The sequence below is a fragment of the Tursiops truncatus genome, chromosome 8 (genome assembly GCF_011762595.2).
Source record: "Tursiops truncatus isolate mTurTru1 chromosome 8, mTurTru1.mat.Y, whole genome shotgun sequence".
Classification (NCBI taxonomy): Eukaryota; Metazoa; Chordata; class Mammalia; order Artiodactyla; family Delphinidae; genus Tursiops; species Tursiops truncatus.
The window spans coordinates 26,523,268-26,549,521 of NC_047041.1; the positions used below are offsets into that span (position 1 = coordinate 26,523,268).

The following is a 26,254-nucleotide window of genomic DNA, read 5'->3' on the forward strand; positions in this document are numbered from 1 at the left end:
ATTTTGAGTGATGTTATAGCATGGGGTTTAAATGTAGGCTAACTGGGTTTAAATTCCAGCTCTGCCACTTACTAATTCTGCAAACTTGGAAAGATATTTAACATCATTTTGCCTCAGTTTCCTCATCTAAAAAATGTGAGGAATACCAGTAGACTTCCTACTTAGGGTTATCATAATAGTCCAATAGATTAATGTAAATGAAGCCCTTAGATCAGTGCTTAGCACAGAACAGTCTTCAAAACTTATTTTTTAAATGAGTTGAGGAAAGAGAACTGGCCAGTGATTCTTGGAGTTTGGAGCTCCCAACTACAAAAATCTCTGAAATTCTTATAAAAGGAAATAAAGAATGCACATACATAAGCACAACCAAGAGGTTATAAAAAGTCACAATAATTTCTCAAACTGAGAAAACAGTATGATCAATCTTTACTATTAAAATGAAATTTATGCATATGTTTTTCTGTTGATACATGATGTAAAAAAGGCTAGATCAATTTTCACTAAATATTAAGGGTGTATTTGGGATGGGTAGTTAAAATATAGGCTATTTGGCATAAATAAAACTCATTCTGCAGGGGACTCAAAGAAACAGGTGGTCATTCTACAAAAGTGCTAAAATTGTTATTCAACAAGAAGCCTCTGACTGTTAAACAGGAGAGATAAACCAAAAGTGATTTTTAAAAATGAGCTCCAAATAGATAGTCACCAGGGCACATATTCCAAATTATAAGAATAGATTTGCAACTGATCTGATTCTTTCATGGGCAACTCCATGTATAGGTGTACTGGAATGAAGAACAGAATGAGATATATACATATATGTGTGTGTGTGTATGTTTTAAATTCTACACTTTCTTCCTTTTCTTTTTTTAAAATTTATTTATTTTATTATTTATTTTATTTTTGGCTTTGTTGGGTCTTCGTTGCTGCATGTGGGCTTTTCTCTAGTTGCAGAGAGCAGGGGCTACTCTTCATTGCGGTGCGCAGGCCTCTCACTGCAGTGGCTTCTCTTGTTGTGCAGCATGGGCTCTAGGCACACGGGCTTCAGTAGTTGTGGCTCGCGGGCTCTAGAGTGCAGGCTCAGTAGTTGTGGTGCACGGGCTTAGTTGCTCCGCAGCATGTGGGAGCTTCCCGGACCAGGGCTCGAATCTGTGTCCCCTGCATTGGCAGGTGGATTCTTAACCACTGAGCCACCAGGGAAGCCCCAGAATGATATTTTAAAAAATATATTTTTTAATGATTCTTCTAATAACCATTGACCTATAGTATTTCATAGGCTATTCTAGTAGAAACCAAACCTCCCACCATAAATAAAAATGGCAACCTAACCACAGCTGATGCTGGTTGGAATGCCAGAAACCATTTGACTTCTCAAGATTTGACCAAACTGATCTTTGAAACTAAAATTTTCCATCCCTACCTCTTGCTATAATGATTACCATTTAAAAATAGCTTGTGTTCTAACACTTCCTATTTTTCCCAGTTATAACAAAATCAAAATCTAAAGGAAATTAATTGAAACAATTCTACAGGAAACAAATGGGCTTTCCATTCAATGTAAATTTTTTAGAAACATGAAATTTGCTGGTGAAAAGTTTTCAGTGTTATTTTACAAACCATTATAACTTACCTGATGGATGATGAAAATTGCAAGCAATATTATCACAGAGGAAAAAACAGAGTGAGTTTTCTTTTGTCAGTTTTCAGGTCAATTCATCAAATGTAATTTTGTCAGACTAAGTGCCAGGTAATGTGCTACGTGCTGAAGATAAAAAGGTAAAAGGTAATAGCAATACTGAATGATATCTAAATAGAACATGTATAGGTGTAAAACTCATATGAAAAAGGAAAAGATCTGTTCTAACATTGTCAAGGAAGAGTTGGTTTTAAAGGGGAATAAGAGTGTGTCGTAAGGACAAGGAGGAAGCAGTACCTGTGCAAAGGAAGAAGAAACAGCATGTGCAAAGGCAAAAATGGAGACTGAAAACAGCATTGATACAGTTAAGTGCAACTGTTGGTATATAATAAAGGTTATAACGTGTTCACTGGGTTATTTTTTTCTTAACTAAACTGTGTCTGGAAGAAAGAAAAAGTGATTTTTTTCTTTCCCTTTGGTTAAATAATAAGCAATGAAATAGAAAGATTTTTGTTAACAATTATATTCTTATTGTCGCCAGGCACAGTCTAGAACAGCATTGTCTAATAGAAATATAATGCCAACCACATATATGTTTACATTTCCTATTAGTCTCATTTTAAAAAGTAAAAAATTCACAGGTAAAATTAATTTTAATAATATATTTTCCTTGATCCAATTATGCAAAATATTATAATTTCAACTTATCAATATAATCAATATGAAAATGATCAATGAGGCATTTTACATTTTTATATTAAATCTTTGAAATCCTGTATATACTTTACACTTACAGCACATCTCAATTCACATGTTAATTTTATCAGAAATATTCAATCTGTACTTAGATTTCAAAAAATTTATAGTTGAAAAAGTAGATTCACAAAGCTCAAGTTTCCCAAACATATATAGACATTATGTAGTAACTGAATTGAATATCAGTTTTTAAATTTAAAATTAAACACAACTAAAATTCAGTTATTCAGTTGTCGTAGCCACATTTCAAGGGCTCATCAGGCTTGTTCAAGTGGCTACTGCAGTTGAACAACCCAGTTCTAGAATAAATGTTAGGTCAAATCTCTAGTCTGAAATTACTATTACAAAAATCAAATCAGTAAGCAGACTATCAGGTTGGTAATGAGGTACTAATATTAGGCATTTTGGATTACCTTTCACCTCTCCCTTGTTGGTCCATGTCTACCCAGACAAAATACAGATGAGAAAAAATAGTGAGGGTATCTGGAAAAGATCTTGCAATCAACAAGGAGAATGAGGTTAATTGGAGGAAGCTTAAGAGTTCATGATATAAAAGCAGAACGTTCCTAATACTTACTGACTTACTAGGCCCTAACCCTGTTACTGAAGTAAATAAATAGATTCAAGTAGTAGACAGATTCTGAAAGGGTCAGAGAGAAAGAGTCTGGTCATAATAAGGATGGATAGTTCTCTTGCCTTCTCACTACACTCACCCAAAAAACATCCACTATAAACGAAACCCCAAAACATAAAATACAAGTTCTTATATTTTTCCAAAAGCAAAAAATTTTTTTTGTTCTACTTAGGCAAAGTTATAGACATGCTTCTTTCACAAAGTCATAGGTAAAAATATGAAAGACTAAACTAATTGTTACATTTCAAAGAGGATTATTTCATAAGTACTTCTATTTTATGGAAGAGAGTTCCTCCAGGAATATTGAGCAAGTATTCACGATTCACCTAGAATATTCCATTATTTATTTACCAAATCTTTTTTGAGCGACTATTATATTTTAGGCACTGTGCTAGGCAAAGAAATTTCAGCAGTGAACAAGAAACACCTGCCCGCACAGAATGTGTGGTTAAGAGCTGTCAGAGGAAAGGTACTATGATAGGAGCATGCTGGAGTAGGTTGCCAGATTTAGCAAATGAAAATACAGGATGTCAGATATTAAATGGGACATAGTTATACTAAAAATTATTTGTTATTTATCTGAACTTCAAACTTAGTTGAGTATCCTGTCTTTTATCTGGCAAACCTACATTAGAGGGACAACTTGGAAGTGGAGGTAGTGTGAATGGAGAGAAAGGAAGGCTTCCTTCAGAAAGCAACTTTAAAAACAAATTCTGGGCATAGCAGGGAATAGGCAGGGAGAAATCATTCCAGGTGGAAACAATGCAATGCAAACTAAGTCCCAAGGCCACTGTCAAATCTAGGAACTGACAGAAGGGAAGTAATTGGAGTAAGGAAGAAGGAAAACGAAAGAGGAGGAATGTTGATGAAAGATATGCCTGAGAGAAAAACAGAAGAAACTCTTTTAAAGAGTTTATACTTTATCATAAGATGAGTGCGGTTCCACTAAAGAACTTTAAGCAGCCTGTCTTGGTTACAGTGTGAACAATGGACTACAGTCGTACTGGCAGGATAACTGCCAGACCAGTAAGAATGCTACTGATGTAATTCAGGATTTCAATAGAGGCCTGAACAAAGGCAATGGAAAGACGGACCCATTAGTAACACCGTAACCTGAGATGGCAGCGAAAGAGGCAACTGCAAAGGGGATAGAGAAGAGGACTGAGAGGAAAACCAGGAGAAGCATTATGTAAATCAAATGAAGAAAGGTCAACAAATCAAATATTTTTTGAGGAGGTAAGATAAGGACAGAGATGTGATGCCTAGATTTAGCCGTAAGACAATCACCAGTGAGCTTTGCCAGGGGCAGTCTCAGAGGAATGATTTTGAGGCCAAACTAGGTCACAGTTGTCTGAGCAGAAAGTGATGCTGGACTAGGAACCAGCTGGGGCAACGCAAGGATCCCACTTCCTCTTTGCCCTTTTAACAGGTAAGGGTCAGGATAGGAGTAGAGTTTGGGGACGGAGCAACCTGTGTCCCAATTTTGTTGAACAGGCAGCGGGCTGATTGCTAGGGGCCAATCCTTTCCTAGAGCTCTTGATTGACAGAGCCGTGCGCCAAAGACTGAGCTTGAACGGGAGGCCATGACTCACAAGGGGGCGGAATTCCAGGGCACTAACCCGGAACGGTTTGGGACTCGCGTTCCTTTGTGAGGAACACCTAGGGCGGGCCCTCTGCCAGAATGGCAGTATCCTCCGGGCCAATGGACGAACCTCGTTAAACGAGCGGCAGCCGCGCCAGCCAATGGCTTGGCGGCAGGAGTAGGGCGAAGTCAGTGGGCGGGGAATTAATGAAGCCTCTTTTTGCCACCCCACCCCCACACACCCCAGAGGCGAGCGTGGGGAGGTTCCGCCAGCGTCGTAGGTGAGCTGTTGCGTTGTGGAGGAGGTTGCTAGGGAAGTGGAGGCTCCGCGGCCGGTGGTTGCTAGCGTGGCAGCGTCAGGTAGCTGCCCCCCCGCTGCCGGCTCTGGACCTGGCCCTGCGGCGTAGCAGACTACGACGTTCAGGAGAAATACCAGTCGCAGCTGCCGCCTGACCTGGGAGGGTAGGGAGGGCAGGGAGGGCCCAAGCCGCTGAAACAAGGCTGCGAAGGTTTTTCGGCCGCCCAGTCGCGACTCTAATTTAATATGCGGAGCGGGGACTCTTCCAGTTTGCCCCACATCCTACCAGGTGCAGCCATTGCTCTGTGGCAGAGTCGTGGGCGCGCCCCCTACTACTGACTGACCTCCCAGGAATTCAGCCTTCCTGGATTCTCCCAAGGGGAGCTGCTCCAAAGGAAGAGGTGGGGAGTGAGAGGTATTTTATTAATATGATAACCGGCGACACTTAAGTAAACTTTAATCATTTACCTATCACAGCTTATAGAGAAGAGCGTCCTATTCGGCAGGAAGGTTAATTTCCTCTAAGAATATGGTGGCGACTGTGGGGTGCGGGGTTGGTGGGAGGTGGGGAGCACACTTCCAAGAGGATTGGGTTGGGGGTTGGGGGAAGTTTGTAGATTTTGTGATGTTTTTCTTCTTGAACAGCCTAATGAGTTTACCAAAAAAAAATTTTGGACCCAGAATTTACTGCCTGATTTAACTCAGACCTCTTACTTCTGTCTTATCATGCAATATTTAGGAACTTCATTCTTAAGTATTAGTCCTTGAAAAAAATTGCCCAGGTATAATATGCCATTGGTGGTACACCATCTTCACAAGGATTACCTAAGTGAACTACTTATACCTATTTCCAACCAGGAAAGAATTATTGTGAAATGGGATTTCAGGAAAATGGCTGTTCTCTGTGATTGGGCATGGAAGAACTAAGAATTTTTAGAGGTTGCAACTACTAAATTCCCTTTTGTAAAGATAGGGAAGAAAACCAATATGAAAGGGATAGTGTTTGACATCTAAAATGGCATCTTTTCATATTTTGTGAGGTGTTTAGCCCCAGCACCAAGAATATGTGCCTGCTACATAGTAGGAGTTTGATAAATATTTGAGTAAATTATTGGGTAATGGATGATGAAAATCTAAGCTGTTACATGAGTACCAAAATGTAAAGGAGAAGAGAGAAAAAAGAAATTCCTGGAAACGTAGCTTAGTTTCTTTTCATGCAAGCATAGCTACCAAATTTCAACTCGTTTGCTTTGATTTGGGTACTGTCTTAACACTAATCAGATGTCAAAGATTTTCACACACTTAAGCCATGACTGACTGGAAATCTAAGATACATATTGTTGTGAATTTCAGTGAGCTAAAAAATGTGTGTTAAAGTGCATTTTGTTGAGTTCCCTGATAGTCTAGTGGTTAGGGTTCTGCGCTTTTACTGCTGTGACCCAAGATTCCCTGGTCAGGGAACTCCGCAAGCTGTGCCTCCCGGCCAAACATTTAAAAAAATTAAAAAATAAAGTGCACTTTGTCAATGAAATAGTTCATCAGTTTAGCATAGAACAGTCAGGGACAAAGGGATACCACTTTTGTAGGATAGAGATATGGAGTTACAAATTGTTGGGGGGTGGAAACAGGATATGCACATAAAAGCAACTGCTGCCAAAATTTTAAGAGTGTATTGACTCAAGCATAGTTTTAGAAGGATTGTTATTTTTATCATTACAAAATTGATCTCAGACTCTAAGAGCAGCAAAATCTGATTATGGGTTTCTGCCTAAATTAGGATTCTCTTGACAACTGCAGTCATTGTTTATTATTATGCACTTGTATTTTGCATGTTATAGTTTGTATATTATTACAGTAACATTGCCTCCATATAAAAGGTATGTTGCTTGAATTTCAAAAATATGTGAATTTTCACTGATATATTTGCCTCTTATAGTAAGTTTTTTAGCAAAGAATAAGTTCTTACAAGCCAACATTAAAGATTTGCTGACATTTGGCCCCAGCCTAGCTATCCAACTTTGATTCCTGATACTTCTGCCATTTATTACTGCCCCTCATTATTATATTTGTTTTTTAAGACCCAAATCAAGTGCTAATTCCTTTTCACAACCTCCCTTGATCCCACCAAAGATTTCTCCTTCTGAACACCCAGGGTATTTTGTTAATAACTTCTCTTGTTGCACTTTTCTTACATTCACATTATTCATTGAGTAAAGAAATATTCACTTACTATGTCTAGACTATACTAGGAAATGGATAATAGCTGGTATTTGTTAAGGGCTTATTATATCCTACATATTATAAGCTTCTTGACTGGATTATCTCATTTAATCCTCAAAACATCGTGAGTATTATTCTATTTTTCCCATTTATAAATTAGGAAATAAGTTTAAAAGGTTAAGTAATTTGCTTAAGATCACAGAGCTTCTAAGTGGTGGAATTAATATATAAGCCTAGGTAGTCCGTATTCAAACTTGACATTTACAGTCTCCATTAAAATTTTTTCATGTAAATTTTATGCGTATATGTTTTACTAAATTATAAATTATTTGATAGAAATAATATATTCATCTTTGATCCCTTATTGCGCCTAATGTAAAGTAAGTGATTATAATATAGCCTGATAGTGGAAGCATGTAGCAGGGACATTAGATTTAGATTAATGGAACAATGAAGGTGCTGAGGATGAATAGTCACTGGCCAGATAAAAGAGCAAAGACCATGGGAATTGGGAGCATGTGCCAAAGGAATACATGTATGATAGTCCTAAGGTAGGGGTCATGAAAGCTAGAACTGGGCTGTCCAATACAGTAGCCAATAGGCATATATTGCTATTGAGCACTTGAAGTATGGCTAGTCCAAAATACTCACTGGATTTTGAAGACTTAGTAGAAAAAAAGAATGTAAAATGTCTCGATTGTTTTTATATTGTTTAAATATTGAAGTAATAATATTTTGGTATATTAGTTTAAATAAAATATATCGTAATTAATTTTTACCTGTTTTTCTTTACTTTTTTTAATGTGGCTACTAGAGGATTTAAAATTATATATGTGACTGTCATATTTGTATGGGACAGCACTGGTCTAGAATTTAGAGGAATTTCAGAATGACATACTGTGTGTGCCCATACTGACGTGTATTGGAGAGGGTGGGTTGGGAAAGTATGTTTGGGGTTAGTATTGGAGGTGATAAAATTGGCAAAGGTAGATACGAATATATATAGGTAGGACTCAGGGTTTGTAATAGGGAGAGAGAGAGAAAGACTAGGGAGAGTAAATTTACCTCCGAAATGTGTACAAAGCCTTTGAAAGGTTTTAAGCACTCAATACATATTTGTTGAATGAAGCATTGTGTCTTAATCGCTCAGTCTTAATGGATGTTTCCAATGTATACTCCTAGTTCAATGCTAATTCTAATAAAGATATGGGTAGCTGTCTAAAGACTTAAAAGAAAGTTTGGTTCTCTAACGAGAGCAGTCCATTTCTACTTAAGTCTAAATTGACTTAGCTGGTATTCCTTTGATGTATTCCCAACACATAGGAGTGTGAATTGGTTCTTACAATTAGACATATTCCTCTTCCACCTAACATGACTTTCTCCTGGGCATATTTTTCCAAAAAGAGTCCAGCTTTGTCTGTTGTTGCAAGTCTTGTGGCAGATGAAGCCTTAATGATCTCTGAAGGGAAATTTCTTAGCAGCTACAACATTTGCACTCCATCTTGCCTCTCAGTACACATTTGAGCAAGTCGACTTTTAACACTGATTCTCTAGCGGGGTGCTTCTCAATCCTGGCTGCAAATGAGAATCACCTGGAGAAGATTTTTTTAACTTTATTGAAGAATAATTGGTAAATATAATTGTATATGTTTAAAATATACAGCATGATGATCGATATACATAATACATTATGGAATGATTACCAAGATAGAGATAATTAACACATCCATCATCTCACATAGTTAACTCTGTGTGTGTGTATGTGTTGAGAATGCTTAATATCTGCTAGAGCACTTTTTAAACTCCCAATGCCTAGCAGTATTTTAAGATTGTTTTAATTGCTCAGAGATAGGGACTGGTTATAAGTATTTTTTAAAAGCTCCCTAGGTGATTTTGATGTGCTGTAGATCTGTGCTAATATATGCTATTGAGTTCTTAGAATGTGTTTAGTACAAAATGAGATGTGCTCTAATTGTAAAATATACACTGGATTCAAAGACTTAGTAGCAAAACAAGAATGGAAACTCCCTCATTAATCATTTTTACATCGACCATATATTGGAAAGATAATATATTGAACTTACGGGGTTAAATATGTTAAAATTAATTCTACAATTTTTTTGGTTTTGTTTCATTTTTGCTTTTCTGAGGCCACTAGAAGATTTTAAATTACATGTGTGGATCCCTATTTCTGTTGGTGTAGTCCAAGGACCAGCAACATCGGCATCATTTGGGAATCTGTCAGAAATGTAGAATCACTGGTCCCACTCCAGACCTACTGAATCAGAATCTCATTTTAATAAGCGCTCCAGATGATTCAAATACGTAAGGTTTGAGAGACAACATCTTTAGAATTTTTTCAATTTCATAATTTTTCTTCATTTTTTGTTGATTATTTTTCATTGTAGAGGGTGGTAAGTTTTTACATTCATGATTTCCTCTTTGTCTCTTCATTTGTCCTTTAGAATCATTCATATACATCTCATTTTTCTGTTTTCAATTTTCCTTTCATTTTCTTATAATTTAACATCTTCAACAGTCACTGCTTTTTTTTTTTTTTTTTTTTTTTTTTTTTGGTGGTACGCAGGCCTCTCACTGTTGTGGCCTCTCGCGTTGCGGAGCACGGGCTCCGGATGCTCAGGCTCAGTGGCCATGGCTCATGGGCCCAGCCGCTCTGCGGCATGTGGGATCTTCCCGGACCGGGGCATGAACCCGTGTCCCCTGCATCGGCAGGCGGACTCTCAACCACTGCGCCACCAGGGAAGCCCAGTCACTGCTTTTTAAATTAATGAATGGAATTAATATGCATTCATGTAATATGTGTAATATATAATGTTTCATAAATACATCTGTACTTTTATATTCATATGATTTTCTGGAAAACATCTCAAGAAATTATTAATATCAATTACACTGGTGGTGGAGAGAGATTTTCACTTAATTTTGTTGCTTTATTTAGGTTCTCTAACCATACCTATGTATTTTACTGTTTTTTTTTTTTTAAGTCAACAGAGGTTTGTGGGTATTGGGTTTATGGAACTTTAAAAAGTGTATTTTTCTGTAATAAAAATTCCTCATAAATATATTTTTAATATAATGTTAATCATCTCAAAGTAAAATGAAACAGATGTGCTCTAGGCAAACAAACAGCTCTGTGATTGAGACAAACGACTGTATACATGATCCCTAGAACTGGTGGTTGGTGGTGGACAGAGTGAGTGAACCTGTTGTAGAGCATAGCATGTTCTGTCTATAAATGTTCCTAAGTTGAAAACTGAGCTTCTGTGAGTATGTACACACACATAGACATATGTACACATTCCTTTTCTGGTTTTGTTGGCTTGCATTAACATAGTAAAATGTTGTGCTAAGCCATATTCATACTTTAATTGGGCATCATATTCCATTATGTAGCTGTAGTATAGCTTATTCATCTAATCCCTTATTGATGAATATTTATATTTTTACCATGCTTCTACCTTTTAAATATGACAGTGCTTTTTAAATGGTTCAAGAAGCTATTTAAATGGTCTGAAACATTCTGTATCTTTTGGAAACAAAAAGTCTTCCTTAATGCATTGTAAGTAATTTGATATGGAATTTGATGTAACTTTAGCAATCTGTTCTATTTTTAAGGACATCTAACCTGCTGATTTCATTTTTTAAATATGTCTTTGATAACCTGCTCATCATTGGTTCATACTGCCTAAGTAGTAACATAGCCTATTTATTTAAAATTTCCTTTCAGAATTTTGTATAACTTGTTAACTGTTATATTCTTTGGCATAGTTATAGGGTAGGTAGTTTATCTAAAGTCTTCACTTAATCTCACAAACTGCTTCTTGCCTATATTGACTTGAGCTGCCTTTTCCTTTTAAACATAACGCTTTGCCCATAGCAGTTTCAGTTTTGCTAGCTGACCTTACTTGAGTTATTTTCCATTTCATTTTCTGCTCTCTTTCCCATCCCTCAATCACTGCCTTATTTTAAGTTGTATTTTTACCTCCTTCTGTTTGTTAGGCACAGTGTTATGTGTTCAGGATACTGCCTTTGGAGCAGGTGGGCTACCATCTTCCAGCTCCTCATAGGGGTGGAGCAACTGGTAGAGGAAGGAGAAAGTCAAGTTTGACTGCAGTAATTCCTTGAAATATGCCACAACCACAACATAGGTACTAAAGAGAAGTATATTTGGGCTGGTTTAATAATGTGTAAATCAGTTAGGTTCAGTTCCTTTTTTGTGTTGCTTATAAATATAGTATTTCATGAGTATTCTTCAGTTGCCTCTAGAGAAAAGCAGAATACTTGCCCAGCCCAATTGATAACTTGAATTACATAAGGAATGTTAGGTCAGTGCTAATTAAATGTGATCCTCTAAAATTACAAGTCTTCTAGAATGTTCACTAAACTGTTGTGGGATCAGATGTTAAAACATTGCATTTTCTTAATTTTTATTAGGTAATATTTGAAATATGCAAAAATCATGTAGCTTTAAGTGTGCTAGTAAACTAACTCCCTGACCACTCAAAAGAAAAATGTTCTAGTTTGTAACATTTATCCAGTTCTATGTTATAAATACTGCCATCTTGGCCAGTTTCTATTTCCAAATATGACATTACTGAATGTGGAGTTGGGAAGAGATGTGCACAATGACCTTTGCCAGCTCACATCAGCAGGCTCCAATATACCACTAATGTTATAAAGCATAATGATAAAGACCCACAGACCTACCACTTGACCTACGAACTAGAACAATACCAATATTATTGTGGCCTTTCTGTTTCCTATGTCAAAATTATTTAAAGATTTGCCTTTCGTGCAATAGTAGTAAACCTAATTTGTTAACTGTGTTCCAGGAACTATTCCATATTTTACTAAAACCTTTAATCCTTACAGTATCTCTATGAAGTAATAATATTATTTTACAAGTGGAATTGCACATAGGGAATTTAAATTAGGCCACACAGCTAGGAAGTGGCAGAGTCAGGATTCTAACCCAGGCAGTCTGACTGCAGAACGTGTGCTCATAACCATTACACTACACTACCTCTTTTGATGATATATTTTTTTAATAGATCTTTATTGGAGTATAATTGCTTCACAATACTGTGTTAGTTTCTGTTGTACAACAAAGTGAATCAGCCATATGTGTACATATGTCCCCATATCCCCTCCCTCTTGAGCCTCCCTCCCATCCTCCCTATCCCACCCACCCCTCTAGGTCATTGCAAAGCACTGAGCTGATCTCCCTGTGCTATGCTGCTGCTTCCCACTAGCTAACTATTTTACATTCGGTAGTGTATATATGTCGATGCTACTCTCACTTCACCCCAGCTTCCCCCTCCTGCCCCATGTCCTCAAGTCCATTCTCTATGTCTGTGTCTTTATTCCCGCCCTGCCACTAGGTTCATCAGTACTATTTTATTTTATTTTATTTTTTTTTTAGATTCCACAGATATGTGTTAGCATACGGTATTTGTTTTTCTCTTTCTGACTTACTTCACTCTGTATGACGGACTCTAGGTCCATCCACCTCACTACAAATAACTCAATTTTGTTTCTTTTTATGGCTGAGTAATATTCTATTGTGTATATGTGCCACATCTTCTTTATCCATTTATCTGTTGATGGACACTTACGTTGCTTCCATGTCCTGGTTATTGTAAATAGTGCTGCAGTGAACATTGTGGTACATGTCTCTTTTTGAATTATGGTTTTTGTATGAATATGTTTCCTTATATTCTAGTGACAAGAGGCTTATATTTGACTATAAAGGCAGGATTTGCCTAGGGCAAGATCAAAAGTGCTGCCACTGATGATACATTCTTATTTAGTGGATTCAATTTTATTATTAAATGTCTCAAGAAATTTTGGAAGTCTGCTTTAGGCATAGTTTGCTGCAATCTTTTTTTGTTTTTGCATGCTTTGCCCTTTTTGTGGATGTATGAAATTGACAATGATTTCTTGAGAGTTTATTTTCTACTCTTTTGAACTTTTAGTTCTCTCTAGTCTCCATTTCAGCAGCAAGTGGCAGTTCAGGAGATGGTTATTCTACATCAGAGGTTAGAAACAAAATGACATAGTGGTGGGTATGTTTTTGGTGATGTTATTAGATACACAGTTGAAAAAGATTACTGGAAACTTGAAAAGGAAAAAATGCATAGAAGTTTAGTGAAATCTTAATAAAAATTACCTTTTTATTAGAGTTTAGAAATAAGGGATTTGCATCCACTTTTAAGTCCTAGAGAGAAGAGGCTCAAACAGTGATAGAAAAGATTAGTGCATTTTCTGATTAAATTTAGTTAGCCTTACTCAGTTGATGTATTTTTGCTTCAGTAGAAAATACTATTTACATTTTTAATTACAAGGGAAAAATTTTTCACTCTAATAAAAATTTTAAACTGGCAGATATTAAAGTTTTTAAGAGAAGAAACCATGGTAGAGTGAAACATAACTGGTTGAAACTTCGGAGGGTTTTTCTGCCTATATACAGAAGTTTATCCAAACCTTCCACATAGATAAGGATCTGTTCTTTTTGAAAATTTTCTACTAAAAGGCATCTCAAAACTTAGCAACACATTTCTAAGGTTTAGCTATCACAAGCTGCTAATAAAGTAGAAGGAGATGTGGCCTAAGGGAGCCTGAATTTATATCCAAGTTCGGTCATTTAACTAGCCATGTAATGTGCAAATTATTCAATTTGCCTGAATCTTGTCGTATAAATACAAATGATGGTATCTCGCATTCAGTGCTGTGGTGGGGATTAAATGACAGGACATGGAACTTAATGGATATTTGGTATTTTTTTCTTTGTATTGGCAGGAAATGTGGACCTTAACAGCCTCATCCCAACCCTCTCATTTTGTAAGCAAGGGAAAAAAATCGGCTCTGTAGCAGTGATCAGTATGTGAATTAGAAGTCATAAACCATGGTTTGTTTATATATCCCTTACTCTTTCTGAGCCCTTGTCCCCATTACATACTTTTAAAAATCTCTTTTCCAAGAAAAAGACCCATTCAACATCTTTTCCAGTTTGCTAGTGTGCCTTCCCATAATGCAAAGGCTAGATAGCAGAAAAACTACATTTCTCAGCTATTGTATTGAGGATTTGGATGTGCTTTAGATTCCACCAAACAGATGCACTATTTATAAGACTCGAAATCAGAGTCTGTAAGAGAATCAGGTGTGTGAAGCATTTGTTTCACTGGTGTGAGTCAGCCCCATGGTTTTCAAACTTTAGCATGTATTAGAATCATCTGGAAGACTTATTGAAACACACATTGCTGGATCTTGCCCCCAGAGTTCCTTATTCAAATGGTCTGGGGTGGGGCCTGAAAAGTTTACCTTTCTAGCAAGTTTCAGGTACACCCTCTTTCAGAGTCTAAATGTTTTTGCTTTTTGACATCCCAAACTAATGGTCATTTTGGCAGGTTGACTCATTTATTCATTCAAAAAGTATGCCTGCCATATGCCAGGATCTCTGCTAGACTCTGGGGACGTGATGGTGAGTAGAAATGTTGCTGTCCTCATGAAACTTCTGTTGAAATAGGAGAGACATTCTTAGTTGTATGTTAGCACAAGTGTCACATTTAGATGAAGACAAGGAGTAATTTGACTTGTCAGCAAAGGCATCACTGAGGAGCAGATGTCTAATCTGCAAGTTGAAGGATGAGGAGGAATTAAGTAGGCTAGGCAGGGAACAATCCATTTCCTAGGCAGAGGGAACAGCGTGTGCAGAAGCCCTAAACTGGGAAAGGGACTGACAAGAATGGGTGACTGAAAGAGGCCTTTGTAGTTAGAGTAGAAAGGATGAATTTGGGAGAGTAGAGTAGAAGTAGGGAGCAAGTCAAGAGTGAATACTGTCAATTAGTTCGGAACCATTACAGCAGCCTAGGTGAGAGAAAACGGTATCTTGGACTGTGGTAATGCTGGCAGAGACACAAATATAGTCAGTTTTGAGCCATATTTAGAGGTCTTTTGTTTTTTTAATTATATAGCTTATTGGGTTGAAGTACATTGCAGAAGTTGCAGGTTGATTGATTTTTACTTTTTTCTCTTTAGGAATCATCCATCCTGCCTGTGCTATTGGATGAATGGAAAACTCTGATTTAAACAAAGTACTAACAAGGAATTGTCCTTGATTTCTGTACTTCGTAGCATTCCTCAGAATTCTTTTTACATCTTTTCTTACTGTAAAAACTGCATTTAAGTTAGAAAATGAAGCAATTGAAAAGGAAAAGGAAAAGCAATTTCAGTGTACAAGAAACTCAGACCCTTTTGAAAGAAATTACAAAAAGGAAAGAAGTCATTTTTTCCAAGCAGCTCAATACAACAATTAATGTGATGAAGCGAATGGCTTGGGAGGAGATTGCACAGTGTGTGAATGCTGTAGGAGAAGGAGAACAGAGAACAGGGACAGAAGTGAAAAGGAGGTACCTTGACTGGCGAGCACTTATGAAGAGAAAGAGGATGAAGGCGAACATTAAGCTAGTTGGTTCGGGGTTTCCCCTTCCCACATCCGATTTAGATGATTCTCTCACTGAAGAGATAGATGAAAAGATTGGATTCCGAAATGATACAAATTTTGATTGGCAAAATGTGGCAGATTTCAGGGATGCAGGTGGATCCTTAACTGAGGTCAAAGTGGAAGAGGAAGAAAGAGATCCACAGAGTCCTGAAGTAAGTATTAGCCTGTGTGAACCCTCTTTTTATTTCTCCATTTCTGATATGAAAGTTTATTATAGACCAGGAACAGTTAAGAAATTCCCAGATTTTCAAGCTAACTTAAAAATAGTACATAACAAAGTCATTCCATTTTTTTCCATCTTAATATCATCAATCTCTTTCTTTTCACCTAAATATACTTCTCTTAATTATATATATTAATGATGTCAGGTAATAGTAAATATTTTTCAAAATTCAAAGTAAATGGTTTTGTGTGCTCAAACAATACAGAAAGCTTTTAAGAAATTCTTAGACAAATTAACAACCATGAAGTATAAATAAATACTGAGAACTACTTTTCTCTTTTAGTTTGAGATTGAAGAGGAAGAAGAAATGTTGTCATCAGTCATACCGGATTCCAGGAGGGAAAGTGAACTTCCTGATTTCCCCCACATTGATGAGTTTTTTACTCTGAATTCAACACCATCTAGGTCTGCATATGATGAGCCCCATTTGCTTGTAAACATAGAGAAACAGAAACTAGAATTGGAAAAACGACGGCTTGATATTGAGGCTGAAAGACTGCAGGTAGAGAAGGAACGCCTACAGATTGAGAAAGAGAGGCTGCGACAGTTAGACATGGAGCATGAGCGGCTTCAGCTGGAGAAGGAGCGGCTGCAGATTGAAAGAGAGAGGTTGAGGTTACAGATAGTCACCTCAGAGAAACCATCTTTGGAAAATGAACTTGGTCAAGGAGAAAAGTCCGTATATCAACCACAGGATATAGAAACAGAGAAGTTAAAACTTGAGAGAGAACGCTTGCAACTAGAAAAAGATAGGCTGCAGTTTTTAAAATTTGAATCAGAGAAGCTGCAGATTGAAAAGGAGCGCTTACAAGTAGAGAAAGAGAGACTACGAATGCAGAAGGAAGGACACTTGCAGTGATCTATCTAGATCTCCATTTATCAATCGTTTGTAAACCATAGGCTTAGATAATATAAAAACGGTAGCAGGATTAGCTGTATTTTTTTTTTCCTGTTTAGTATTAGTATTTTCAGGGCTTCCCTGGTGGCGCAGTGGTTGAGAGTCCACCTGCCGATGCAGGGGACATGGGTTTGTGCCCCGGTCCGGGAAGATCCCACATGCCGCGGGGCGGCTGGGCCCGTGAGCCATGGCCGCTGATCCTGCGCGTCCAGAGCCTGTGCTCCACAACGGGAGAGGCCACAACAGTGAGAGGCCTGCGTACCGCAAAAAAAAAAAAAAAAAAAAAAAAAAATTGGTGTTTTCAATAGGAAAAAGATAGTTATTTGTGGGTAATTATATGCTTAAGTAGTATATTGTATAAAAACTATGTGCCCTTGCATAAACAGTATAGCAAAAACTATTGTGCTATACTCTTTAAATTAGTAAAATTACATAGTCTTGTCTAATCTGTGCACTCAGAGTTTACAATTATGTCTGTAAAATTCTAGCTCAATAGTTCTCAACTGGGGGTGACTTTGGCTCCCAAAAGATACTTGGCAGTGTCTGGAGACATTTTTGGTTGTCAAAACTGGGCAGTGGGGCATGTTGCTACTGGCATGTAATAAGGAGAGACCAGGGATGCCTACATCCTGCAATGCACAGGACAGCCCCCCACAAAAAAGAATGATCCAACCCAAAATGTCAACATTGCTGAGGTTGAGAAACCCTGTCCTAGCCTGACTGAGCACCTCTTCAGCTTTGTTTCAGTTTCAGAATATTAAAACCTCAGATATTTATGTGGGAGTTACTTAAATGGCCCAGAACTTTAACTATGAAACATTACTGTGTAGTATATTGAATATAGAAAGTAATGAAGATTATAGGTATTTTATTCATATGTTTCCATCTGTAAATAACGTGAGTCAGAAAACAATGTAGGGAACATCAGAGATTGTCTAAAGTGGGTCACTTTGAAAAGCAGTTCATTCGTCTAGCTATTGATGCTTTAGATACCACGCACACTTTTTAAGCTTTAGTTAGTTACCCTTTCTTCTTTGACTTCATTGTCTTAGTTTAGACAAAAATTTTCATTTCAGACATGTACTGAAATCTTAATGTAAGTGGTTGAAGCTAGTAAAAATGTTACCAATTTAAAAATGGTACCCGTAGTCAATGAGCTTGAACTCGGTAAGTGGTAATTTGATTTTTAAAATAGATAATAGCTATTTGGAACTGGGAGTGGGGGTGGGGGGAGAATGTCCTTGTATCCAATAGTAATGATGATGGTGATGAAATAATGATAGTAGCTGTGTGTTTTGAATTAGGGAATCACTGCACACTACCTGACCTAATCTGTAGAAAACTGAGAGTAGTATCTATTAATTATTCCTGAATCTGAGGCTTAGAAGTCATACAGTGTGTAAATGGCTAATTTCATATATCATGATGTATTTTGTCTTTGCTCCTCCCTGTGCAACAAAGTATGTATCTTTAGTCCCTTTGGTATTTATTCTGAGACCAAGGGCTTGCTTAATTTGGTGATTTGCCTTCAGTCCCCTGAAGGTACTTCTTCCACAATCCAGGTGATTCTAATGCACACTAAAGTTGAGAATCACTGCACGAGATCACTTTGTATTTTCCCATTTCCAGAGCTGATATGTAGCCTTAGTATATCTCTTCTATTGACAGGTACTACCTTGATTCTGCATTTGGTCCTTGTTAATTTAAGAATGTCTTGAAACCATATGTGACATTTGAGTATGGGTATATAAGGAAAAAATATACTTCTTCTTAGTTACCTTGACTTTGAAATAGTGTTATTTTTCTATAACTGAAATAAATGCTTCTACCATAAAAATAAAATTTGCCTATACTAACTATGTGAACGTTTATCATTTCAAGTGATGCTCAGTGATGAGGGTTGAGGTTGTGAAGCCTGGAAAAGAGCTTTATCATGGTGAGTGGGGGAAAGGGGCCTAAACATTTGTGTTAGACATTGTGCTATGTACTTTTTTATACATTATTTTATTTGTTTCTCAAAACAATCCTGAGCTAAGTCATGTTAGCCCTACTTTTATAAGAAAGGAAATAGTGCCTCAGAATACTTGAAAAATGATATGCCAATACTGACCCAAGATTTTAGCATAAGAGCTCTAAGGAGAAGGAGTATTGAAAGTTTGTAGGTGTAATTATAAGTATTGTAGCTTGGTCACTTGCTACTTGTGAAAGTCATTTAATTTACTCTGTGATTTGATTTCCTCATGTGTAAAATGAGCGTAATGATATCTGCTCTGCCTATACTTCATAGTTCTTTTTTTGTTAATAAAACGGTATTGAAACTATAGGCTATTTTAAAATAGGCTATTTGAAAGGCAAGTTGATATTAGTGTTACATTTAAGATCAATAGATGTTAATTTCCTAGAAGTAAGCATTGAAGATAGCCAATATTATTTATGGATGGAGCATTCTTGGTTACTATAAGTAAGAGACTTAAAAAAAAAAGCATCAGCTTAATATCTTCCAGGGCTTTGGTTGAGGAGCCTTAGGTTTCTTAACCCTGCCCCAGGTATAGATGGATTGGGTTGGGTCACTATAGTAGGAAACTTCATTGCTGCATTTCTGAAGTGGTAGGCACACTGGGAGTGAGTCATTTTGGTTATTTCTGTGTAACAAACCACTCCAAAACAGTGGCTCATGTTGCTTATGATTTTAGAGGCAATTAGGCTGAGCTCAGTTGGGTGGTTCTGATCTTGGCTGGGTTCTCATGGTCAGCTGCAGGTTAGCTAGGCTGTTCAGCTTCTAGGGGTGTTAACTGGATATTGGTTTGGGGTGGAGGGTTGTCTTAGCTCTCCTGATGGTGTTTAATCCTTTAACAGGATTTGTTTTAATGGCGATGGCAGGAGTTCAAGAGCGAAAGAAGTGATTCTCAAAGTGTCTTGAGGTCAAGGCTCAGGACTGGCACTTCACTTCTGCTGCACGATACTGGCCAAAAACAAATCATCGGGTCAGACCAGAGTTGACAGGTGGGGAATCGAGTCCACCTCTTGATATGAGGAGCTGTAAAGTCTTTGCAAAAAATGGGGATACAGAGAGGGGTGAGGAATTGTGTTCATTCTCATAATCTACTACACAGTCATTTTGGTTTGCCTGGGATACTCCTGATTATACCAGTGGTATTGGTAGCTTATCTGGTTTAGCATTTGTCCTAGGTAGAAATACCCCAATATGGGCATTAAATTATATTGTCATCCTGATCATGAGGAACACCTTCATCCCTTTTGTAAGGATGCTGATTTAGAAGAAGAAAGGGGCCATAAATTTGTTTATAAACACTATAGTCTTTGTGATTGAAGAGAATTTTTGCTTAACTTCTTTTTTCTACCTAATTTGTCCATTTTTTATTACTTTGCTTCCTCTTTTCATTTTTCTACCTCTTCATGCTTTGTCACTTATATCCTGAAAATAACAACAGATCATAGTGCTTCCAGAATATTTTGTTTTAAATTGGTAGCTACCTTTCCTACCTCTCCTTAACTTTTTTTTTGTTTTGAAATCAAAATTGTTTTCACTGGGTTGCTCTACATTTGTTTTAACATTATACTTCCCTCCAAATAAATTAATTTTTTAAATACAGGTGACCCATTGAACAATGTGGGGGTTAGGGGCACTGACCCCCCTATGCAGTTGAAAATCTGCATGTAACTTTTGACTCCCTGAAAACTTAACTACTAATAACCTATTCTTGACTGGAAGCCTTACTGATAACATAAACAGTTAGTTAACACATATTTTGCATATGTATTACATTCTGTATTCTTACAACGGAGTAAGCTAGAGAAAAGAAAATGTTATTAAGAAAATCATGAGAAAGAGAAAACACATTTGCAGTGCCATAAACAGTGTCTGTTTACAAGATGAATTGTCTGTCTTGGCAGTATCTACATCAATATTGTGTTATATGATACAAAACACAGTAGATGTTATATGTATTACACCAGACATCAAAAATGAATAAAATATGAAAAATTCATTTATTTACAGGTATGATGCTTCATGCATTGATAATAAAGGAGCAGCAGTATGATTGCTTTATGGTAGCCTAGTGTAATCAATATAATTAATTTATGGTAGCCTAGCCTATACACTAATGAATGAATCGTTATAAAATTTTTATGAAATATAGTATACAATCATATTCATTATAGAGTATTGGAAACATTGTTACATTTAAAAAAATCATTGTGATGATAGGCTGATACTGTTTCTCCAATTATGAGAGCGACATACTGTACAGTAATGTAATACTTTGAAAACAAGTTATAAAATAGCAAGAAAACTAACACATTATTAATCTTATATTAAATATCACTCACCTTATTCCTATATAAGGATAGGCTTTCCACTTATATACAAGTCTTGCACATGATGTTCTACACAGTGAATACTTAGGTGATAATGACTGTGACACAAAAACGTCTCATACAGTTCTTGCTGTACAGTTATTATATTTTCACATGCAGACACACAAACACAACAGATAAGTTTATTAACAGTACAGCATAGTGATTATTTACTATTCATTAAGTGGAAGTGGATCATCATAAAGACCTTCATCCTCATAGTCTTCACCTCGAGTAGGCTGAGGAGGAGGAGGAAGAGAAGGAGTTGATCTTGTGGTGGCAGAGGCAGAAGAGGTGGAGGAGGTAGAAGGAGAGACAGGAGAGGCAGGCACACTCAGTGTAACTTTATGGAAATACATTGTAATTTCTGTCTTTTTTGCTTTTTCATTTCTCTAGAAATGTTTTAATATGGTACCAAACCTTCCACTATCTGCCTTAGTTTTGGTGCCCGTATCAGAATGGTCCATGTTGTAAAAGAAGTCAAATTCAGTCTTGCATAATTGGAACACTTCTACCAGATTATCTAATGTCAATTTGTTTTCTGGCACTGCTTCTGTTATATCTCTTCCTCATCATCTGGTTTGAAAGCACTCATCTTCATCAAGTGGTCTTCTGTTAATTCCTCTGGTTGTGGTGTCTATCAGCTCTTGAGTCTCTCCAAGATCCATATCTTGAAACCCTTCCCTCACCCCCCACCTTTTTTGGTCATGTCCACAATCTCTTCTATGATTTCCTTGATTGGCTCTATCATAAGTCCTGTGATGTCATGTAACACAACTGGACACAGTTTTCTCCAACAGGAATTTACAGTTCCAGGCTTAATGGCTTTCACGGCTTTTTCTAAAATAACCATGACATCTTCAATGGTGTAATCCTTCCACACTTTCATGATGTTCTGTCAGGGTTCTCTTCCATTGTGTTGATAGTCCTTTCCATAGAGTACCATGTGTAATGAGCCTTAAAGGTCCTTATGACCCCCTGATCTAGAGGCTGAATTAGAGATGTTGTGTTTTGGGGGAAGTAGATCACTTTGATGCCTTTGATGTTGAACTTATGGGGTTCTGGGTGGCCAGGGGCATTGTCCAATAGCAAAATAACTTTAAAAGACAGTCCCTTCCTGACAAGATATTTTCTAACTTCAGGGACAAAGCATCTATGGAACCAGTCCAGAAAAAGGGTTCTCATCGTTCAGACCTTCTTGTTGTACAACTAAAAGCCTGGCAGCTGGTGTTCATCTTTCCTTTTCAAGGCTCAGGTGTTAGCAGCTTTATAGATAAGAGCAGTCCTGATTATAAACCCAATTGTATTTGCATAAAAAGTAGAGTTAGCCTGTCCCTCCCTGCCTTAAATCCTGGTGCTCACTTCTCTTCCTTACTAATAAATGTCCTGCATGGAATTTTTTTCCAGAATAGGGCACTTTTGTCTTCATAAAAAACCTGTTCAGGCAGATATCCATTCTCCTCAATGATTTTCTTAATGGTGTCTGGGAACTTGTCTGCTGCCTCTTGGTCAGCAGAAGCTGCTTCTCCTATTATATTGGCATTTTTAAAAAGCCAAACCTCTTTCTAAAATTATCAAACTGTGCTGGCATTAAATTCTCCAGCTTTAGATCTTTCACCTTCCTTTTGTTTTAAATTATCATATAATGACTTTGCTTTTTCTTGAATCAAATTAGAGCCTATAGGTATGCCTTTCTTATAGCCACCCTGAACCCATATAAAAGCTGCATTTTCAATATGAGATAAAAAGGTATTTTGCAAAAGTGCAAGGTTTTCACACCTGCTGCTGGAGCTGCAGTGACAGCTTCATGAATTTCCTTTTCCTTTTTTACAATGGTCCTTATGCGGAATTTATCTTGAAATTTATCTTGAAATGGTGGGCAATCGCAGCTGCAGACCTTAATCTACTCTTCACATCAAGCAATTCAACTTTTCCTTATAAAGTTATGACTTTTCTCTGCTTCTTGGGAGCATTTCCAGCATCACTAGTGGCATTTTGTATGGGTTCCATGGTGTTATTCAAAGTTGATGGTATTGCACTAAACACGATAAAAAATACACAGGAACTGTGAGAGATCACTTTTAACTGTGGTATGCAATTTACTGGAGAGGTAAACTGCTCATACAGAGATGATTAGCATCACATGGCATTTTAAGCTGATACAACACGAGCTCACCACAATAGCAACAAAAGGTGGCTATGAAATTATTATAGTGTTACAATAAACACTACAGTTAATTTATGCAGTTATTTAATACTGGATTTTTATATTTGTTTACATGTCTTTGGACTATGAATGGTGCCATATATGGTCTATGTGTGTGTAAGTTTTGATAAATTGTAATTTTTTATAATAGATTTTTGTATATTTTGATAGTAAATAATGAAATAGACTAGTACCTACGTATATTTTATGCATTCATGACATATCTTTTTCTTATGTTTTTGATATTTCTAGGCTATGCAGTTCATCTGTGAGTTTTTTCAAATTGTCACAAATCTCCAAAAAGTTTTCCAGTATATTTATTGAAAAAATTTGCACATAAGTGGACAGCTCAAACCTATGCAGTTCGAAGGTTCAGCTGTATATAACTTTTGTCAAGGCTTTCTAGTTGCTATCCTTAGACCTGAAGTTGTAACTTCTAAAGCTCCCAGAATATTAAACACCTGTTTCATTTTTTGACCTCTAACTTCTTTTTGACACATGCTGAGCCTTTAGAACATACATATCAGGTGGCATTTTGTGCAGTGCCTTAATTAAAACCCAGATGAGAATTGTCAAAGGTATCACTTTGAAATTTCTCCCCAATGCATATCAAAAAGGATTTAGCTTAAACATAGTGGGAAGAAAACCAAAGAACATATCTTCTTGGGGGAAAAAAAAGAGTTGTTGATTAAATCTCAGGAGATTAATTTACCACTGTAGATAGAAGCATTGAGACCATGCTGAATTGAACTGAGACCAGAAGAAATGAGAAATTGACAATGATTATAAAATTTGAATTTTGATAAATATATTCTGAGAAGAACTTTCTTGATATGAATTTTATCAGGGAAAACCCTTTATTATTTACCATTTATTTTCTGATGTGACCCATTCATCTTTAAAAAATTTTAATAAGTTGAAATATAAAATCCATCTACTCTGGTGTCAATTCCTTTCAAATCTAAATTTCCAGTTCCAACATTTGAATTGAACTATAAACCTGTATTTTCAATTGTTATATGGCATTTCACCATGTATAGTTTGCTGTTTTCTGAAATACATGGTATATGCCAGAATCAAATTCATTAACTCCCTTCTCTCATATCTGTAAATTATCTTCCCTATGCAGTTGGTATTATTTGTACCAGATTGTTTGGTTGGAAATTTTAGTGGTGTCTTCTAATCCTTTGCCTTTTTCAATCTGCTCATGTTGTTAAGTCCTGTATTTTCTTCTTTTGATGGCTCATTCCAACCTCCTTCAATCTCACATGTAGTCTTTGGCATCGTGGCATTTGCAGTCTGTATCTCAGGAGTCTCCTGATTCTCAGTTTGCTTCTATTTAATCCTCCCTGTATGATACTTCCAGAATAGATTTCATAAAGTACTGTGTTCATTATGCCCTGAGAATTAACAGGACGTGAACTAGTGGAAGAAGAGCAGAGCTCTGGAAAGACCATAGGTCCAGTCTCAGCTCCACTTTATCAGCTGAGTGATGTGGGGCAGTTGGTGTTTCTTAGTCATGGTTCTTCATCTCTATTACATTGAATATCATGCCCTAACTTTCACTGTGTTTATATTAATAAAATTAATATATGAGAATGCAGTTAGAATTTAGAAATCAGCTTAAAGACATTACACATTTTTCTTCCTTGTAACAAGGATTCCTTCTGAATCAAGTGTAATATCCTCAGATGTTCTTTGCCTACCCTAAGATTGTCTCATACCAACATAAATAGGTTTGTCAATGTTCTTTCCAAATACTCCATGAAGTTTTCTTCCCTTTTCCTTTGATCATGTTGCTTTTACACTTGAACTTTTCAGTTTTTATCCTAGAGTGACAATCAGAAGAGAAAAGCTTTTTCCTATATGGGGACTTAGTCATTTCTACCATTCTCTACCATAATTAAAAATATAAAAATGAATTTCCCTGAATAAAATTGAAATATTTTATCATATAAATTTGGTATCATTTTAACAAGTTGATGTATAGTTGACTTACAGTATTATCTTAGTTTTGGGTATACAACATAGTAATAGTATATAATAGTAATTTGATGTTTTTATAGGCTATACTCCATACAGAGTTATTATAACATATTGACTATATTCCTTGCTCTGTATATTACATCCTTGTAACTTATTTATTTTATACCTAGTAGTTTGCACCTCTTAAAGCCCCTCACCTATTTTGCCCCTCCACCCATCCCTCTCCCCTCTGGTAACCACTGTTCGTTTTCTATATCTGTGAGTCTGTTTCTGTTTATTTGTTTTATTTTTTTCTCTTTTTAATTGGGGTATAGTTGCTTTACAATGTTGTGTTAGTTTCTGTTGTACAACGAAGTGAAGCAACTATATGTATACGTATATCCCCACCCTCCTGGGAACTCTCTCCCAACCCCACCCCATCCCATCCATCTAGGTCACCACAGAGCACCGAGCTGAGCTCCCTGCGCTATACAGCAGGTCCCCACTAGCTATATGTTTTATACATGGCAGTGCACATACGTCAATCCCAATCTCCCAATTCATCCTCCCCTCCCCCCATGTCCACACATCCATTCCCTATATCTGCCCTGCAAATAGGTTCATCTGTACCATTTTTCTAGATTCCACATACATGCGTTAAAATACGACATTTGTTTTTTTCTTCCTGACTTACTTCATTCTGTATGACAGACTCTAGGTCCATCCACCTCATTACAAATAACTCAGTTTTGATCCTTTTTATGGCTAATATTCCATTGTATATATGGGCCACATCTTCTTTATCCATACATCTGTCGATGGACATTTAAGTTGGTTCCATGTCCTGGCTATTGTAAACATTGCAGCAGTGAACGTTGTGGTACATGTCTCTTTTTGAATTATGGTTTTCTCAGGGTATATGCCCAGTAGTG

At 36.8% G+C, this 26,254-nt stretch overlaps 1 protein-coding gene and 1 long non-coding RNA gene across 9 annotated transcripts in view; one reads left to right on the forward strand and one right to left on the reverse strand.

Moving 5' to 3' along the window:
* Positions 1–1,650: 1,650 nt before the first annotated feature.
* Positions 1,651–4,578, reverse strand: LOC141279249 (uncharacterized). The gene is made up of 3 exons (XR_012333220.1): positions 4,497–4,578; positions 2,806–2,886; positions 1,651–1,762 (listed from the first exon to the last, which is right to left on the reverse strand). It is a non-coding gene; the product is annotated as an uncharacterized lncRNA (long non-coding RNA).
* Positions 4,579–4,742: 164 nt separating this feature from the next.
* MSANTD4 (Myb/SANT DNA binding domain containing 4 with coiled-coils) overlaps positions 4,743–26,254 on the forward strand; it is a 40,072-nt gene continuing 18,560 nt past the window's right edge. The window contains exons 1-6 of one of the 8 annotated variants that reach the window (XM_073808262.1): positions 10,693–14,054; positions 14,554–14,627; positions 15,185–15,802; positions 16,157–17,938; positions 18,653–18,707; positions 19,628–19,774. In XM_073808262.1, the coding sequence (XP_073664363.1) occupies positions 15,341–15,802; positions 16,157–16,732 (1,038 nt within the window). In that variant the 5' untranslated portion in view covers positions 10,693–14,054; positions 14,554–14,627; positions 15,185–15,340 and the 3' untranslated portion in view covers positions 16,733–17,938; positions 18,653–18,707; positions 19,628–19,774. Of the gene's footprint in view, positions 4,890–4,914; positions 5,322–10,692; positions 14,055–14,553; positions 14,628–15,184; positions 15,803–16,156; positions 18,708–19,627; positions 19,847–26,254 lie in introns of those variants that run through there. The other 7 variants (XM_073808261.1, XM_073808259.1, XM_073808263.1 and 4 more) reach the window with 7 other exon arrangements.